Source organism: Cryptotermes secundus, unplaced genomic scaffold, assembly GCF_002891405.2.
Source record: "Cryptotermes secundus unplaced genomic scaffold, Csec_1.0 scaffold131, whole genome shotgun sequence".
Classification (NCBI taxonomy): Eukaryota; Metazoa; Arthropoda; class Insecta; order Blattodea; family Kalotermitidae; genus Cryptotermes; species Cryptotermes secundus.
The window spans coordinates 1,164,736-1,185,315 of NW_019742552.1; the positions used below are offsets into that span (position 1 = coordinate 1,164,736).

The 20,580-nt window shown below is 38.9% G+C and overlaps 1 protein-coding gene across 2 annotated transcripts in view; it reads right to left on the reverse strand.

Annotated features, from left to right (window-relative positions):
* Positions 1-3,915: 3,915 nt before the first annotated feature.
* The window catches only part of LOC111873294 (monocyte to macrophage differentiation factor 2), a 28,676-nt gene continuing 12,011 nt past the window's right edge, over positions 3,916-20,580 (reverse strand). For both annotated transcript variants that reach the window (XM_023867890.2, XM_023867889.2), the window contains exons 3-6: positions 19,406-19,493; positions 17,473-17,630; positions 7,246-7,498; positions 3,916-5,425 (exon numbers count right to left, since the gene is read on the reverse strand). In XM_023867890.2, coding sequence (XP_023723658.1) covers positions 5,225-5,425; positions 7,246-7,498; positions 17,473-17,630; positions 19,406-19,493 — 700 coding nt within the window. In that variant the 3' untranslated portion in view covers positions 3,916-5,224. The remainder of the gene's footprint in view (positions 5,426-7,245; positions 7,499-17,472; positions 17,631-19,405; positions 19,494-20,580) is intronic.

Below are 20,580 nucleotides of genomic sequence, written 5' to 3' on the forward strand. Positions count from 1 at the left end.
TTTACTAGTCTTAGTATATATATATATATATATCCGGAGCTGGGTAGCGCGGTCAGTATAGCGACTGGCTAAGGGCTGGACAACTGAGGGGTCAGAATTCGAGTCGTGGTATGGTCAAGAATTTTCTCTTTACATTGTCCAGACTGGCTCTGGGGTCCACCCAACTAGGGGCACTTTCCCCAGGGGTAAAGCGGCAGGGGCATGAAGCTGACCACTCAACTCCAACTAGTGCTGAAGTCAAGAAAATGTGGCTATATACATCCACCATCCCCCCCCCCATAGGCCTTCAAGGCATAATGCTTAATTATTTAAGTACCGCGACGTTACTTTTACTTTCAGCATATATATATACACATATAAATTTCCATGGAAATTTTCAGAAAGAACTTCATGTCACTTTCAGAAAAATTACTGAACAAGTAAAGTCCAAAAAATTTTAATGAACTACTGAACATTTGAAGCCCACTCTTCTAGACAGCAAAATACATGAAACAGCCATTCTGAAACATACAGTCTTTTGAATATAGACAGTATACATTATGAACAGATATTTTCATAGGCAAGATAAAGTGACTTTAAAATTATGGAAGAGATTTTCAAAGTGATATGAAGCTTATACCAGGTTCTCACATCAGTATTCTAAAGCCCTAGTGGGTTTCATTAGCTTAATATACTCATATTGAACTCTGTTTATATATCCCATTATCCTCAAAATAGATAATAAGCATTTCAACAAATGAAATGAATCAACTTCATATGATCATTAGCAGTGCTTGAGGTGGAATGAAAATAGAACCGGGATGGTTTTCCCCTTTTAATTCAGACATTTAATTCATAGGCATTTACTGCCAAAGAAGTAACGGGATGCTTTTAAGCCATTTAGAAAAAAACCGGGATGCCATCCCGCCGCATCCTGCCCCACCTCAAGCCCTGATCATTAGTATAGTATTGATTCTACACGAACTTGTCTATAAAACCGAAATTAACGGCCGTGGGGATTTGGTACATTGACCATGTGCCACCCTCTATCCGCTAAAGTTGGCACTAACTTCACTGACAAGCAGTGATCACTCAATCTGTATAGTTCACTTGTGGACTCAAGCCACAGAGTTTTCTTTAGCTACATGCAAATTAAAATGCTTTACTCTTCTTGTGAAATGTAGGTTTATGACATGTCCTCTGTAATAAAATTGCACTGAAATCATCTACCGTACAACTTGTTTTCAACCTGACATCATGAGAAGTTAAACAGTTCTGTCTAGGGAGACTGGTGAAGATTTTTCTTATTTCAAGTACTTATGCCCTTGCATGTTTCAGTCTCCAGAGACCATCATCAGAGGGACATCTTTACATCAATACAGTTAGAAGCCACTATTACAATATATGTTCTAAAAGTTAAATTGTATACATACAATATTAATAATATACAATTTTGTATAAAATCTAAAGTCTTTACTACAGTGGCTGTTCCAATATGTTAAAATATGGTAATGTGTTTTGCTACTGAAGACGCCGCAGATTGTTATTTGGTTTATTTAACAACCTACAAATCGTAACTACAAATATTTATAACACTGTTACGGGTTTACACACTTTACAAACCCTACTCACAAATCTCTTCACACTATCTTCAGTAGTCTTCACGTATTAATAATGCAGGAGCTATACAAGTGTCACCATCACACTCCCAAAATCTTCTTACACCATCACCTCGAATCATGCGTTCTGGTATTCTTCACGTTCACGATTCACTTGCTACAACTGAACTCGGAGACTGCTACAATTCAACTGACTCCTTAGGCAGTGCAGTTCTCTTATAAACCCTCAGCCAGACAACGGAAAACGCACCTCGCTTTCCTGTTGCGTAATCGCCATGTTTACAGGTATTGCTGGGCAACGGTGCCAAGAGGTGTTTATTGCTGCGTAGCAACCAGCATGCTTCAGATCGGTTCAGCTCACTTCGGGCCTACTTGGCATGGCATGGAGAAACACCGCTTTCCTTACTGTTGTATAACCTGGCAACCGACCGTTTATCAAGGGTCTGTCTTCGTGGTAACTCGTTCCACCTTCTGTTGCCCCGCAACAGTTAGACATGTCACACTGCTCCCTTCTAAAGGTTGTTCATCCCAAACAGCCTAACGGTACATCCCCGTCCCGTTTTCTTCCCATTGTCCGTTCTCCAACTCTACATCTACCTCCTTCTTATGGTTGCTCGTCTCGAGCAGCTCCATGATAAGGCACGAGTCAGTCCAGGTGTACTACCAAATTCTCGACCAGGGTTCTTCTGGATTCTGTATACCACATCATTTATCCGGGTTACTACTTTGTAACGGCCTTCCCACGAGGATTGAAGTTTCGGTGATTTCCCTTTCCTGCAGGTTGGGCAATAAAGCCAAACTCTGCTGCCCTCGTGGTAACCTGCGGAGTTGGCCAGTTTATTGTACCGAGTTTTCATCCAGTCACTGGCGAGCTTCAGGTGTTGTCGGGCATAATTGTGGATGTCGTGTAGATGATCCACCAAGTCTGCTGCATAATCGGTTGTGGGTAGTTCCTTGTCTGGGGGTACCCCAGAAAGCAGGTCGCAGGGCAGTCAGAGTTCTTGTCCGAACACTAGGCTAGCAGGGGTCAAGCCCATAGTGTTGTGAGTGGATGCCCTTTATGCTACGAGAAAGAAGGGTAACCTCTCATCCCAGTCCCTCTGGCGGGATGCAACGACCTTCTGCAAGTGCTCCTCGATGGTCTTAATGTAGCGTTCCACCATGCCGTCCACTGTGGGTGCAGGGGTGTGGTGTGCTTCTTGCGCACTCCCAGGCATTTCAAAACTTCTTGTAGCAGATGAGACTTGAAATTATGACCTTGGTCACTGTGCAACTCCCGAGGTATGCCGAAGCGGGAGAAGAAGTTGGTAACCAGTACTTCTGCTATTGTTGACGCCTCCTGATTGGGAATGACGTAACTTCCGGCCACTTGATAAAGTAGTCCATAGCAATCAGTAGGTATTGGTTTCCTTGGTCGCTTTGTGGGAAGGGCCCTGCGATATCAATGGCTATTCTCTCGAAGGGACCCCCAACATTATACTGGTGCATTTGCCCACGATTCCTGGTCCACAGTCCCCGACTGGCTGTACATGTGTCATACTGTCGACAACATTTCTCAATATCAGCTCTTGCTTGGAACCAGTAGAAGCTCTGCCGAACCTTATTCAGGGTTTTGTTAACACCCAAGTGACCTTCTGACGGTCCACCATGTAGTTCGCTCAGAACGTCCTTCACCCTGCCCTGAAGAATAATTATCTGGGCTACTTGACTTCTTCCACTGGCAGATTCCCAGTTGCACTCTAGTATTCTGTTTCTCACAGCGAGCAATTTCCATTGAGCCCAGTAGCTTTTGTAGGTGGGACTCTGATCCACGATATCTTGCCATTCCGGTTGTTTTCCAGTTTCTTCAACAGCTACATAATTGGTTTGTTAAGACTCTGTTGGAATTCATAAACGAAGCAGGTTCGTGTCATCCCTCTTAATATTTCTTTTGACGGGGGCCGAATGTGTGCCACCCTGTCATTCTCGAGAAGAGGGTTCTTTAACATATTGAAAAGGCCGCGCCATAGCTCAAGCGGTTAGTTGCTGGTTTCCCACTGCAGCGTCCCGGGTTCGATCCCGGGTCTGGTCAAGTGGGATTTGTGGTGGACAAGGTGGAATTGGGGTGGGTTTTCTCCAAGTACTTCGGTTTCCCCTGCCAATCTTCATTCCACCAAATTCTCCATCATCATAATCACCCGGGGCAGGCTACAATAGGCCAATCAGTGGCCACTGTGCCGAGTGGACCAAGTTGGACTCCACCCCCCACTAAGTGAAAAAGATGTACTGGAACGGCCGCTGTAGTTGTAAAGACTTTAGATTTTATACCTTATAGATACCTTTATAGATTAAACCTGGATTCAAATTCATTATATTTTTGTGGGAATTACAAATTATTGATTTAAGCTGCAACATATGCAGCACAGAAACTGTGGCTGAGCATACATACAGGACAGATATACAACTTCTTTCATTTGTTATCTTCATTTAATTTTACTAGGTGTTCTCAGATCTCCCTAATGAATTGCCTCTGCTACCCAGTATGTTCAAGGCTATTTACATATTGTGAAAGGCTACTCCATAATCATTCTGTATGGTACTAGATGCTCATTACTACAACTGGTATTATAACCAGCTTCCTATTCAATGTCAAGGAAGTACATATCATGTTTAAAATAAATTCAACTATCAACTTATTAAAAACTACCTCTTTTACAAATTTGAGTATCTGTCAGAGTTATGTAAGAGAGCTCAGTTTTAAAATTGAATGACCATTTAAAATTCAAATTACATGTACATCAGCCTTACACATTTTCAAACACATTCATCTTTCATGTAAATATATTAGTTTCTATTGAACAGAAGCTGTTTCAGAAAACTTTTTAGTCAAACAATTTTTAATATGTGTACAACGGCTTTATAATGGTAGATAATGGAGAACAAAGGAGGATCACTTATTTTAAACCAACATGGTAGCTGCACCTTATGCTAGGGATCAGGTATGGTGGTGAATGTATGGTCAGATATTTGCAAGTTCATGTGATTTATAATTAGTTATATGTATTTTTAACACTACAAGTACAAAGTAACAAAAATTCTAACCTTACACAGGTGCATGTGATGTCCATATCAAAACTTCAGCCTTTACAAGAAGTGCCGTACTTGACAGCTTGTGACATCTACTACCATTTTAGCTGAAGTACAGTTAGGAATGAAATCACAGAAGCTTTGATAATCTAAAATGGCAGGTACTGTAGGGTTAATATATTATCAATATTCCATGTCTGTAATTCTTTTAATAACCAGAAACTGTAACTCATATTCATATTGGCTTACCTTGAGAAAGTAAAAACAATTATTTTTTCTGCTCTCTCTACAATTATGTATAAAACACATGTCTGTATGACTTGTGCACTCTCCGCCATCATGTGTGATTCTTCTTCTCACAAAATATTTACTCAACTGCAAATGTTATAAACTATTTAACATTACCCTTGTAGTAAAATAAGCCCAACTGCAGGCACTCATGTACAGGTTTAACAAACAATATTCAACAATAACACTAATAAAAACATCTTCACTCCACTCATGTGAAAGACTATTGTTTTAAAGCTATGGAATTTATTTTACATATTGGCAACAATAACTTAAGGGTTACTACCTTGTGTCACCTCTGTTGGGTAAAGATAGTTGAGTATGGCATAGTAATGAACACCAGCTGCCAGGACAACAAATATATGCCAGATGGCATGTGCACAAGGTATCTTACCATCTGCTTTAAAAAATACAACACCAAGAATATAGAGGAGCCCTCCAATCTTCAGTTCAGTCAGACCCGAGAAATCATGCTGGAAAGAGAAGGCATTTTCTGATGACACATTGCATAAAAAATCAAATAAGAAATATCCTCTTCAGGATCTGAACCAAAAAGTTTATTGTGGAAAACTTTTCAAGAGAGTGGAAATGATATATGAAATAAAACAACATTCTTATTTATCTAACATCCTAATCTCAGAATTCATTTTATTTTACATGCAACAGCTTGAGAACTGAAACTGTAAAATATATTAATTAAAAATATGTATAAAATATAGGGGACAAATCATTAATCATGCTACCTAAGCTAATATCACATTGGTTCGAGCTGTTTAAACATTACCACTGTAGCCTCTTATAACAAATATGAACTTCTGGCATAACTATTAACAATATTTATACACATTTTATGATTGTATATAATAATAATTAAGCCTAGAAATCCAGAATATGAAGAGTGGGATATAATGCCATGCAATCTGTTGAAAATCAACTGACATTTTGGACGAACATATCACCTCCACCTTCATGGTCGAATAAACTGAGCAAGATACCAGCATGAAAGCATGTACTGTCACCTGCTTTCATGCTGGTATACTGCTGGATTTATTTGACCCAGAAGGTGGAGGTGATATGTTCCTCTGGAATGTTGGTTGTCTTCCAACACACTGCATGGCGTTATATCCCAAAGATAGTACCCTTCATAACCACTGCTGCAAGAACCTCAAATCCTACAATCCAGACTATGTCAGCACTGATATATGACATTTTGTCAGGATATTTTCACTTCCAGTTGCATATCTTCCCTATGTTTATGTGTCAGAAACTTGGCTTATATGCACAAATGACTAAACATAGCCAACAAATGCCACTGATTCACCATTTCATGTGCAACATGTCCTTCGAAAACTTATATAAAAGTTACTTACATCAAATAATGCATCTTTTTAAACCTCATTTAAAAGAAAGCATTGTGTGATGTAAGAAACTGTTAAATAAGCTTCAGAAGGACATGTGGCATGTGAGACAGTGAATCAGTGACAATTCTTGAATAATAAAAGACATGCAAGAGGATGCTACAATATGACATTATAAACATAATCAAGTTCAGTTCCTCATTTATGTATGATCTGCAGTATCCACGATATTTTTGCATACTGAAAGGAGTAAAGAACTCTACCCTTAAAAAATGTACACAAACAAACCTCTACTAAAGTTAATTAAAAAAAAATGGGACAAGGAGTTACTCTTGCACTGAACTATCTGTAACATGCTGTCCCTTGTGCAATGGAAGCAATTTTATTGACATGTCCTCAAGATATCTAAAAACGCTTGCTACAGTTTTGGAAATGGACCACTCCACAGAATAATGAAACACATATATCTCATACTGTATAAATTACAGTTGAAGAAGAGTGATTAATAAACCCAGGGTGTCATATATGAGTATGGCATGCAGAAATTAAGTATGGCATACAATTTCATTTAAATTTTGTGTTTAGCATGCAAATTCTGAATTGTGGTTCTTCCTGTTGCCTAAAATTTTGAGGAAACATCCAGCTATGGATAAACTTTGTTGAGACCTGGCCGTGACTATTTCCGTACACCATTTGAATGCAAGAAACACACAAGCTGATAACTTGTCTCAGGATGTAAACTTCAAGAAAACTGTGACTTTGCAGTTTGGTCCGTACAGAACTTGCGTTTGATTCATTTTTAAGCAATGGACTTTTAAATAGGCGAAACCACAAGACCTTCATTTTTTGAAATTTTGCATGTGTACTTACTCTACCCGATAACACAATCTTACAGCCTGAGATATATCAGAATTATAAATATTTTTGGTACCTACCATACTAATTATAGCTATGGATGGTACAATGCCCATGAGAAGATAAAAGAAAGTTTCCAGACATTTGTATCGTTCATGGAACAATTGCTGGTACAGGATACCAAGTGATGCAAGAACCCATACTATCCACCACAACTCAGCAGTCCAACCAGTTAGAGGAAATGGCTGTATGGTGAGCCATGGGAAGTATGATGCGGCTATGAAGACATATATCATCGCTCTATCACCACGATGTAACATGTCCTTCAACTGCCTGCATAAAGAATGAAGATACAGCTTTAACATGACTTAAAAAGACATGGAGATCTTTGGGAATGGTGAATATACATATGTTAAAATAATTCCATACACACTTACTTCCAAACTATGAATCAAATGGAGCATTAACTGCACTTATTTATGCATTTAAATGAACACATAATGGTGAGGCTGCATGCCACTCTGGCTGCACATTTCATTTCTGAAAATACTGAATGGATTTTGATTGTATGTTACTGGGTGTTTATATTGTAAGTTGTCAGAGGATTTTAAATGTTGGCAGCTTGCCACCATAAAAAGGAGAAAAGATAGATGTGTGGCCTTTTTACAGACTGTTCCACTGCCATAATCAGCCACAGCTTTGAAACAGCGATGAAATACTGTCTAGGATGTGGATCCACCCAATTTTGGCAGCGTCACCAAGACAGTACTGGTCCCTGAATTCCTCTCACTTCCACATCTTGTTTGGATTTCTACTGCCATCAACTGTCATCAACATCAAGTTGCATAAAGTCTTGTCAGGTCATGTCGAGTCACACTGAGTAACATGTATGTCTCGTTGTGTCACTTGCAGCCCACTCCTAAACCTATCACAAAGATTTTGTAAACAGATAAGGTTCAGCGTCTGACTACTACCAAGGAGATCTCCAAAACATCTGAGTTTGGTTCAACACCAACACAGCTAATTTGCCTGAGAAATTTTAGGATATTTATTCACTGTGGAAGCTTCAAATCCTACTATATACTTACTACAATGAATGGCTAAAGTTCTGTACAAAACCAAATTCTGCGATGAACATATCAGCATCATACAAGAAAAAAAAAAGCAATCAGTAGCTCTCAATGTATTGACAGTTCCACCTCCAAACTGCAGTGCATTTAAAGTATTGACCTGTGATATAATGGTGTTATACTGTTCCCTCAGTGTCTTCTTTTTCATTTTTATTTAAGCTGGTTATTGAATGATGATGTCAGCATACAGACTGTATAGCATCAACAACAAATCATGTGAAGCAACACTGTTCTGGTTAAAATTTAAGATTAAAGTTGCCACAGTAAAATTTCATAGTAGTGAATTAATATTTAGGGTGATCAAATCAAAAAGTGAGATGGGTTGGGCACGGGCATGCATGGGAGACATGCACACAAGAGGTTAGTAGTAAAACTTGAAGAGATGAAATTAATAGAGAAACACAGGCATATAAAAAGGTAAAGAGCTATTCCTGTAACAGGCTGTGAAGGCCCATAGGGTTGTGAGACATCGAGACTCACATTTTCTTTAAACAGTCGGCTCACAGATGGCAGTAAGGTTGCCAGCCTTACAAGACAGTCACCCTTTACCCATCAGATATGTGGAAGGATAATATTAAAATTGATCCTAAAGAACTGGGGTGTGAGGATGTGGCTTCATTTATCTGGCTCAGGATAGGGTCCAACGGAAGGTTCTTGTGACCACAGTAATAAATCATTAGGTTCCATAAAACAGAGGCAATTTCTTGACTGAATACCTTTCAGTTTCTTATGAAAGATTCTGCTTCTTGGAGTTAGCTACTTGCTGTGCAATTCAAGATTGTATCAGAAGTCAGTTAGAAACATATTTACCAAACTAATAGTATTTGTTACTGTGCAGACTGGCTAGTATTATGAGAAGATATAACCAACTGCTTGCAATCAGCAAAATTAAACTGTTTACAATGATGTGTCCATCCTCTTCACACCCTTTTAATTCTTCAACCTGTCTGGTTATATTACATATTGTTAAATCCTGTAGTGTATTTCTATTGGCCTTTACGTGCCTTCAGCCAGGTATGTAATGTATAAATCCTACACTCACCTCAAAACCCCCTACAAGTTTCCATTACATGGTTCTTAGACACAGGGACAAATTTTCTTTTTACATTTTACATTTTACAGTTTTACATTTAAGTCCATCCATTAGCATTCTAGGCATCCTCAAATTGGGGTCATAAGATGTGTGCTGTCACTGGAATGCAACAGAGAAGGCTTCCTCATGTGAAACTCATGAAACTAATCTATGTAACCTATCTTGTATGACTTTAAGATGTTTCTGGGCTTCAATTGACCTTCAGACTATTAGAAAACTTTTATCATCATAACTGGAAGTGACCCTTATCCCATTCATGAAAAACATACAAGGGAGTTCTTACTGATCCAGTTATATGGAACGGCAAAATGGTTTTAACAAAGAACATCTTTATGTAAATTGTAATTAATGATAATGACAAACTATTTTATCAGACAGTATATTTCTGTTCATAAGCAAATGTTGATGTAAGTTGCATGATTAAATGATACCATTAAATAAAGGGAAAATTTTGTTGAAAATTAATCAAAAGTATGAATTTTCAAAAGCAAGATCACATAGGCAGTTCTGTATTTTTAACTCTCAGTCACATTTCTACCATTTTCTATTTCACAGCTTAAATTTCACATTTGACAAGCTCAACTCATAAAACTATCAAATTAAGTTAACCCTGCACATACATAAAATACCATGAAGATGTATAGGGGGAGTGGAGGTAAAAGACTACACATTTTTAACTTCAGAACTATATGGACGCAAATGGCTCTGGCTGCTTTACCTCTCAAGAAAATGTCACTGGTATCCATCTGATATGAAGCTATGGTGTACCACAGAGCCAATATGGATATAGTGGTAAAGATAAAACTTCCTCCTGTGCCACAAATTAAACCTGAGTTGTCCAGCCTAAGAGCCAGTCAATTTATTGCCTAAGCTGCTCCAGCCCATGGGTTCAAGTCCATAAAAGGATAAACTTGAGAAAAAAAAGTTAAACAATCTAACAACTAGAACACATCATAAGAACAGTTCATAATATGCAACCAAAATTTGTCCTACATCAACATATAAGTTCATGTGTGTCTACTTTTGCAACTAAAGACTTCTTAAACATTCTGGATTGCAGATCAATTTACAAATTATTATGATTCTGTATTAGTTCCGAAGTTTATGTATCAAGCCAAATAAGGAATGAAAACCCACTACCTTAATATCAGAACATCATTAAAAAATGGATCAGTATGTCTTGATTTACTAGGAATCATTCTGTAAGGACTACATTAAATGGAATAGTCACGAGATGATTATATATTAAAATGTAAAACAAGACTGGGAATTATGTTCTTCGTTTGGATGACATACAAGACCATCTTTCACTGGTATTCTTCGCTCATAATATAAAGAATGGTTCTGAGATTGAAACAGGAACAAAAAGATAATTCTAAATTATATGATAAGAAGAATAGTTCACAAAACCTCTTAAAATATGCTGAATAAATAAAACAAATAAACGTAGAAATGAAAATATCGGCATGAAGGCATATCATGATACTGTCGAAAATAAGTTACAAAGCAGTATAGTAATCTAATGAAAAACATATTTTCTCCATAGCAATGTCCCAGTTACTTTGGACACAAAATAAATAATGTACTGACCAGCTGATAGGTATGCTACTGTTATTTTTTTTTTTATTATTGCAGAATCCAGAATTTCATTCTGTCAACATAACAACTGAGCAATTCTGTATCTTCATAGCCTACATTCCAAAAGTTCCATTTTCACACAATCCTCCTCAGACACTTTGTCTCTAGGCATGTATCTCAGCTTCTATATATTTAAGCACAGTATAAATAAATAAGAAAATGATCCAAACATTACATAAATCAGCAGTTAAAAAACTGGCAAAGTTTCAAGTAACAAGTCTTCTGATGGGTATCTAAAAATATCCTAGACTATGTTACACACTGTGCTGTTCATGAAATTGCTTTACCCACATGCCTCACATGTTCAATCTGATACATATAAATGGCAGTAATGAATCTATATAGTAAGTACTAACACTTATTCATCACAATATGCCAGGTCAAAACCTATTAATTCAAATTGAGTAAAATAGCCTCACAACTCACAGGGCAAAAGCTTACACTTATTTTAGCCACTTGCAGATGTAACGGGCATGCAAGCTGATGTATGTGGAGTTTAAACAACTTCTGTGGGGTTGCCAAAAAATATAGTGGACATTAAGCAAGGAACCAGTTACAGATAGAGAACAATTACACAATGTGCACTTACAAAAGAACACAGTTACATGCGATAATTATTACATTTTAATCAGACTGCTTCATGACACTTTCTATTTTGACTAACACATTAACAAACACTGCAGAAATGCAATAACCATAACACACACCATACAATACTAAGCAAAATGTTTGTGGCTCGATCATCACATACGGTCCCGTACATGACACAGTCTTAACAGTGGTTGCAACCTGACTGCAATGATTTGTAACAGCTACATACTCGTATTACACAAAGATGAAACATGTGGAGTGGACAGCACAATATATCATGCCACTGCAGCAGGGTCAACCAAAATATCCCCAAACAGAATTGTCAAGCATAGGTTGTGTATAATAGTCAAAGCACACAGACTTCCTGTTATTCTTTTACAGTAAACCCTCATTATTCAGTTACAGTTAATCCAGATCAAAATATGAAAAATTAAAAACTGTGTTCATAGCTGAGTACATACTTTAAAAGAGACATGGGATTTAGGAGCAAGAGAACTTTAAGACTGGGCTAAGGGCAGTTGGGAAGGCCGAAACCACATATGAAAATATATAATAAACAAAAATGTAAATGTTCGTTTGTCTCTGATTGAAGATCTCCGAAAGTTCTTCACTGATTGCTTTGAAATTTTGGCACAACGTTGCATTCGAATACGCGCGTTTTTTTATGTACCTATTATATAGATGTCACACCTGTGACAGGTAAAAACATGTCACATGTTCCGAATCCAGCAGTCGTTTCCATAGTAACGCTAGAACAGTTGCATAGGATAAGAGGTTCCATTGCATAACAATGGATGAAACCGGAAAGTATACTTCCATGGAAATGTAATAACAGTGGGCCGTTGCATAGGAATTGCCTAAACAACAAACGCGTTTCCCCGGAGATGAGAGGATAAGAGGTTCCGTTGCATAACAACGGATGAAACCAAACACTTCTACAAGGTGTTCTGTCGTCCATCGAATACCAACAGATCGTTGCCTAGGAATAACCGCAGCAATGAGCACAGAACAAGTGAAATCGAACCCTGGGCGAAAGTGCCCTCTATTGTGTCCGAAACCAGGTTATAACAGTCCAGCTCCAAAGAGTTTTTTGGTGATACTGGATGTGATAATAATTGTACTCGCTGGTGTAAAAGTGAGCGTTCAATAACTTATTTGCTGAATCCGAGACGTACGTGTTAGTTATCTGAGGAGACACGTGACCACAACAACGTTACATAGGTAACACGCGACATATTCTTATTATCAAAGTACACATAAATAATGCAACAATTTAAAAGACATCAAGAATATGTCACTCACTAAAAATGTGTTTTAAGACTTTATGATGTTAAAATCATGTGTGACATATGTCACACCTGTGACAGGTTGGTTGGTTGTTAAAATATTAATTGTACTCAATATTAATATACTGTAACGTGTTATACGTCATTCATTTCATGAGTATAGTTTATTTTTCATTGTTTTTCATTTCGTTTTCTTAACTGTTTTCCCTATTTTTCAGTGCAATTGGCGGTGGGAGTGAGCTGTGTTGATTGATCTGCATTTGAATTGAAATATTTCGTTAGTATTTCTTTTTTTTTTATGTTTCTTTGTTTTCCAGTTTGTGTTCTTTCCTTTTTTGATGTTTTGCAATTTTATATGTTTTTGTTATGACTTTCTTTCTTCTTCTTCAGTGCAATCGATCTGCTTTAGTTCATCCAAATAATGCCTCGCAGAAGATCAAACTTAGGTCATCGTACTCGCGGAGCGGAAGCAATTCACTCGATCTGCCACAGCAACGCATGGCCGGGTACAGCTAGTATATAATAAATATAAAATAAATGATCAAAGATTTGCTTGACAATGGAATTAATTACTGCAGCGATTTTTTGTACTTATTTTCTTCAGTACTACTGATATTATTAAATTTTCCCTTAAATTCATTTTATGTTTTTTTTCTTTTGTCTCTTAGGGCTACCTTTTGCTTCTTTAATCCAGAATATCGCTTAATTCAGATGACCTCTCCCCCTAATTAATCCAGATTAGCAACAGTATACTGTACTCTGGTTGCTCTTCTGCTATCCACATCATCAGCTTCAAATTATATAATTACAAGAAATAAAACAAACTCCATGGTTTTAGTCCGCAAGCGAACTATACCGACTAAATTATATAATTTGATGTTGAAATTCTATACATAATATGGCAGCATGGCTATATTCCTTGGAACACTAAAAAATATTATGGTTATGTGATGTATTTGTATTGCAGACAGATTCTGATTAAGGACATAAAGAATCCATTTTTAAAATGATCTGCACTTTTCCAAACTTATAGTATCCATTTTCTGACCTACTGTTCAGCCTATATAATTGCAGTATAATATGAAACCAATCTTGTATGAGAGTATTCATGATAACTGAAGATGCTCTGTCATGACATGCATCCACTTCATCTTAATGCCTATGTAGCCCCCCCCCCCCATTGAAAACAGAACATTATACTGAGCTGAAACAGAAGAGCTTGCTTGAGGAAGGGGACACATACTCCTTGTGAATGAATCTGTTTCCATGAACTGAGTTGGCAGCAAACATCTTATCAATTGTAGTCTTACATACTGAGATGCCAGATATTTTTACATGCTTTTATTTTCCCTCAAATTTGACAAAGGCAAAACTTTGTAAATGTGAGGAACACAAGGCTCCCCACACAGCAGTACTGACTCTGCCTCATAATTTCTCCAACTTCAGAAACAGACACTTTTACCACTTCTGAGACAGACAGAGACCAAGTCAGCAAGATCTTGGCTGGAAGCATCAGCCACAACAGTGCCATGATGACAGGAACTACCATCACACGAAGCTCAGAAAAATAAGATATAAAATCCAAATCCTTGTCTTCTAAGGATTATTATAAACCAGTGTGGATGTCGATACCCACTGAGACAACCACTTGAAACTATAAGAACAAATGTTTGTTGCGCTTAGAATGGGTATTACAAACGAGCTGGAGTGTGTCTAAAGAATACCGGCAGAGACTCTTTTTGTAGCAGCTGCTCCGGTTCTGCGATGATGGTGCCAAGTGCAGCCCCCTAAAAGGGCTTTTTGTTCAGCCGCATCTTCTTTATAGCAGCCTGGTGTTCTTCCTTTGCTGCCCTGCGTCTTCCTCGTAGTAGCCCGGTGTTCTTCCTTGCAGTCGCTCCGGGATTGAAAGCTGACCAGATAGTGGTGAGCAGCAGTAAATCTGGCTGGCAGACCTACGGTGTGTGCGCCGGCAGAGTCGGCTGTCTACTAGTGCTGTTACTGGAAAGTTACAGCAGCGGTGATTTCTTGAAGTCAGCATAGCTACAATGGCTGTGACTGATGAAAGACTGATACTAGCCTCAAATCAAACAAAGTCAAACTCACACTGCAAACTGACAGTCGGTCAGTCAGTCAATAGGTCTTGGTGTCAAGCCCCATGACCAGATATTTACTACTGTTTGACAGTTACGGTCTTGTTTTTGTGGGGCACCCTCTCTGACGAGAGGACGGGTCTGTCTTTTATATATGCTGCTGGCCCTTGCCAGCACAGTCTTTCTCGGGCTCAAGTCCATTGGCACTCGCGACCATATATTAGTGTCTCAGATGTGAGACTTCCATTTTCGTCGCCTCCTACAACTCACTGGGTCACGGTGGAGGTATTTGACCCCGCCTCCACACCGGTTCTTCTCCGATACTAGCCTGTTGGAGGCCTGCAATTTTATACTGTTACCACTGGGTGGCTGGCAGACCAGTTGGTGGTGGAGCTGCAGTTATGAGCGCTGATTGGGTAGCATTTGTGTGATGTGCAGACAACCAGGCTGTAAGCTGTAGTGTATAAATATCACCTGCTTTCGGTACATTGCGGGAGNGGTTCCCCCAACCCCCCCCCCCCCAATGTGGAGATTGTTGCTCAGATGTTCAGGCAAGCAGGGATGTGGATGTGGCGACCAGAGCATGTAGTTCTTATAGAGAATTGTGGCAGCATGGCAGGTGGTCCTGTGGTCATTGTTGCTGCAGCTGATGGGTTGATGCTGTTCTCGCGGTCAGTCTCTTTTAGGATGTAGGCTGGCTTGACCTTGTCGGCTAACACACTGACGTGCCTCCTGTGCACGAGGAGTTGCAGTGTCTTTGCTCTCCATGACAGGATCTGGTAGGGGCCGCTGTATGGGGGCTCCAAAGCCCGGCGCATTGTGCCCTGCCAAAGAAAGGTGTGGGTGCATTTCTCGAGGTCGCTGTGCATGAAGTAGCCAGGGAGGCATGGTGTGCTGCTGGAACGTGTCTGAGGCAGGCCATATGTTGGTGGAGCTCAGAGATGAGGTGCGCTGGATTCACTGGGTCTGCAGTTGGAGTTAGTAGCTCACCGGGTATTCTTAATGGCTCGCCCTACACCAGTTCAGCTACTGATGCTTGCAGGTCCTCTTTGAATGCTGTGCGGATTCTGAGGAGGGCTAGGGGAAGCACCTCAGTCCACTGTTGATTCATGTGGCACATGATGGCTGCCTTCAGTGTCCAGTGGAAGCGTTCCACGAGTCTGTTAGCCATGGGGTGGTGGGTGGTCATCCACAAGAGCTGAATGCCACACATCCTGGCCAGGGATTGGAAAAGTTGAGATTCAAACTGATGTCCCTGGCTGGTGGTGATGGTCTGCAGGCAACTGAAGCGGGATATCTAGCCAGTCAGTAGGGTGCGTACCACAGTGTCGTCCGTGATATCTGGGATGGGGATGACTTCTGGCCATTGAGTGAAACGGTCAACTGCAGTGAGGCAGTATGTATAGCCCACTGATGTTGGAAGGAGTCCTACAAGGTCTATGCACACATGCTGCCAGCAATGTAAAGTCACCCAAGGGAGTGAATGTGTGGCGGGAGACTTTGGAGCACTGGCAGGACTGGCAAGCATGTGCCCAGGTGTGGCAATCTTCTGCACTCCTGGCCACATGAAACACTGTGCGACCAGCTTTGCCCCCAACTCAGAAATACAGTGGTCTGAACTACACATGTAATTATATGTTCACAATCTTTCCTTCAATGACTCTGCACACAGATTTACATTTACTCATACCAAAACATTTGTTCATGTGTTGGCATACCTAATGACTGCCTCTGTGGTCTAGTGGTCAGCGTTCCTGGCTACAGATCCAGAGGTCCGAGTTCGATTCCCGGAGCTACCAGATTTTTTCTCATTAGTAGTGGGTCTGGAATGGGGTGCACTCAGCCTCATGATGATAATTGAGGAGCTATTTCAAGGAAACAGCAGCTCCGGTCTAGAAAACCGAAATCACCGGCCGTGCGGATTTGTTGCGCTGACCACATGACACCCTCTATCTGCAAAAGTTGGTACTAAACTTCGCCGACAAGCGGCGGTCACTCGGTCGGTATAGTTCGCTTGCGGACTAAAATCACAGAGTTGGCATACCTAATAAGAAGACTTCTTTGTGTTTGTCAAACTACAGTATACCTTATTTATCATAGGGATATGCAATTCAACTGTCAACCACTATCTTTAATAGTTCTGCATGAACAGTAGCATGCTAAGTGACTGACTGAATTTTGGATTTTTAACAACACTTTTTCAATGCCCTAAGTTAAGTAGATTTGACTGGTAAAATGATTCGCGGATGATGTGGACATCAAAGTATGTGGTAGCAATCTATGTTAATACAACATGGAAGAACTGAGGGAAACCATGAAAAATCCCAAAAAATAAATAGCATCAAGGCTGAGTATTGAATCTGTCCTCCTGGTTTAAGAGCAGGAGCGCTGCAGTGTTTGATATACAGAATGTTCAGAGTCAAGAACATTGATTATTTTCATTTGCATTCCTTATTCTGTCCAGAGAGTACAAACTTACATATTGGAGTTGCAGTAGAACACAGAATGAAAGAATGTGGAGACTGTGAAGAGAAGAATGAGAGCAGAGCCATATACCAATGCAGACCAATACTGTGGCCAACTGATGGCTCTCTCTATAAGTTCCAGGCTGGCCAGCACACTTGGGAACACCCACACCTATGAAGAGGGTGAACATTAATATACCTTGACAGGCACATGCAGTATTCAAACTCAAGATGGCCCATATTTATGTAACTCTCAAAAGGAGAAGAACCTGTCTACCTATATATTATACCAAACCCTTTTGATGACAGACACCAGAGCACAGAGCAAAAGCAGTTAACAAGATATTTTCTGATTCTGAGACTGAAAGATGTACATTCAAATCTCGATAAAAATGTTCTCTTTATTTGCACTTGAAAATTTGAAATTCACACATGCGTAACATACACTTTGTATCAGATAAAACAATCAAATAATCCAAAATCAGTTATAGCTAATATTAAAGTATGTACAAAAATTAATATGCAACTGCACTATTTATGTGCCTAGAATATAAGCTCTACTTCTCTGCCTGAAAGAAATTTGTTCCCTGACTAACTGATATATTATTTTACAACAGTCTTATCAACATTTTGTAATTCTAGTTTGGTAGTCAAGTTTACTGAATATCCCTGTCAATAACAACTGTCTCTGTTCTTTGAACATCACCAACATACATTACATTTACATTTACATAATATCTTAATTACTGAGGAAAATTATGACAGTATTCAAAATATCCCTTTCAATGTGATGGTTATTAACACAAATCCCTTTGAAAATCTTCAATCAAAAGGTACACAATATGACAATGTTAGAGTATATTAGTCACCATTCTTACAGGATGGAAAACTGTGATGTAAGACTGTCTACAGTCCTTATCACCAAAAATAAAAAAGAGCAAGAAACATTATTGCATACTGTAGTGCTGTTTATTATACGGATGTTTCACAAAAAGGAAATACTGAATGGATAAGTGGGAGGTCATGTCTGTCTGTCTATCTGTCTTCCGCCCATCTGTTCACAAACTGTATCTTCCAACCATTTTTTTGATTAAAAGGCAGGGTGAGGGGGGGGAGCACTTATGCTTGAAGCTGTGAGGCCATTTTCATTTTAGTGCACATCAAACTGCCATAATCATTATAAAGCTATGCTTTGCTAAGTCTGAACCCTTCACCACACATAGATCAGGGAAATCCCAAGAAGACAAACACAGGAAAAAGAATGCTAAAAAGAAGGCAAAATAATTTACTAAGAGGGACACAAGGTTAAGTGACAAGGTGACAGATTACAATCAGCTGGGTGAATACAAAATTTGATTGTGCCCTTCTGCCACATAGTGTGCCAACAGGACAAGGCACTGATTCAATAGGCATGTGCCTATGTGTGTGTGTGTGTGTGTGTCTGCACATGTATGAGTGTGTGCATGTGCATAGCAGTGACCTGTAGTCACTCACCACACTGACCCTGATGATGGAGTAGATATCTGAAACATTAGTTTTTAACGCAACACTGACACTGGTGATCATCCTAAATGATTTTAGCACATTTATTTGCTGCAAACCCTTCAAATCTTATATATCAGTTTGAAATAATTCTTATTACTTCATGTGCACTTGTCTCTAACAAAGTTATTGCTGTTGTAAGGAAAGCACAGCAAAAGCAACACTTTACTACCAAGCCTATCTTCCTACAAACACATAAACAAATTGTAATAAAATATAAAAATACAGAACAGCTATTATTGCTATCAGGCATGGCATTCCTTCAGTTTCTCAACTACGAGAAAAGTACTTCTGTTTATCTCTTGTTCAAGTGCTCATCTGTGAAACTAATTACAAATTTTTAATTATATTCCAAGAGTTAAAAATTAAATACAATCTGAACAGATAACAATAAAATCTACATACCCCATGTGTCACAACATTTGCTATGTGCTCAATGGGTGTCGGAATGTACGCCCGATTTGGGCTTGCCTTTTCATTCATCCATCGAACACTGTAATCAGATCAAAGAATATTTTGCTTTAAGTACTCACAAAATCTGTGAATTTCATACCAAGACACTGTAACATCCCTGCCTCAAATATTGAACTTAAAGTAATATGTGCCTGAATAAAAGAGAGCTGTTTAAAGCTGCAATGATAAATGTCTGTAGAAAAGTGGCACTGAACTATTTCTATTATAAAATCTCAGCTATTTACTGCTTCTTCTATTCAAGGGAGCAGGAACCTAATCCCTAAAGCAGTCACACTGCCTAAGATATTTCGTATCCTTTAACGTTCCCAGGACAGCATCTTTGAGGCAACAAAAAATAATTATTTTCTTACTTATAATTCATGAACTCCATGGATCTATAGGCAGGAACTCTGACCACTAGACCACAGAGGCGGTCAATTATAATTCATAATGAATATAAAAGTACAATATTAACGTATTCACTAATGTATCTACTGTCAGAACTATGAGATAGTAAAGAAAATAAACTATGGAGTCATGTATCACAAATCCCATCCTCTAAACTAAAATGAAGAGAAGGTATTCTGAATGAACATATCCTACAGGTAATAGCAGAGTTGGCACTTGCTTCAGATTAGCATGGCATTGTGGCACATCAGGACTGTGCCGGCAGAGCAACAAGGGCACTAGGTCTCTGCAGAAAAGGATTTACACTCTAGCTATTTACAGCCACAGACCAAATCAATTATCAGTCTGAATGACAACTTCACAGAGCCCTCAAGCTATGTGAATGTGATATAAAAGAGAAAATCTAATACCTTTACTCAGAATTAAATCCCTGAAATGTATACTAAAACCTGCAAATAAATGGCTGAGTAATTTAATGTTTCATATGCTATGTATACCCATATAAAATATATATGTTTTAGTATGAAGCCCATCAAATGTTCCTGTCAAGTGCACTGCAGTCCTGCTTCATATTCTGGATTCCTCAGGCTCAAATTCTGAAATGGAGACATATCCTGATTTATGTTTCTCATGATTTTCCTCAGTCTTTCAACAAATATGCCAGGATACCACCTCAAATTAAGCCACAATAAACTCCTTGCACATATTTTCTAATTTGT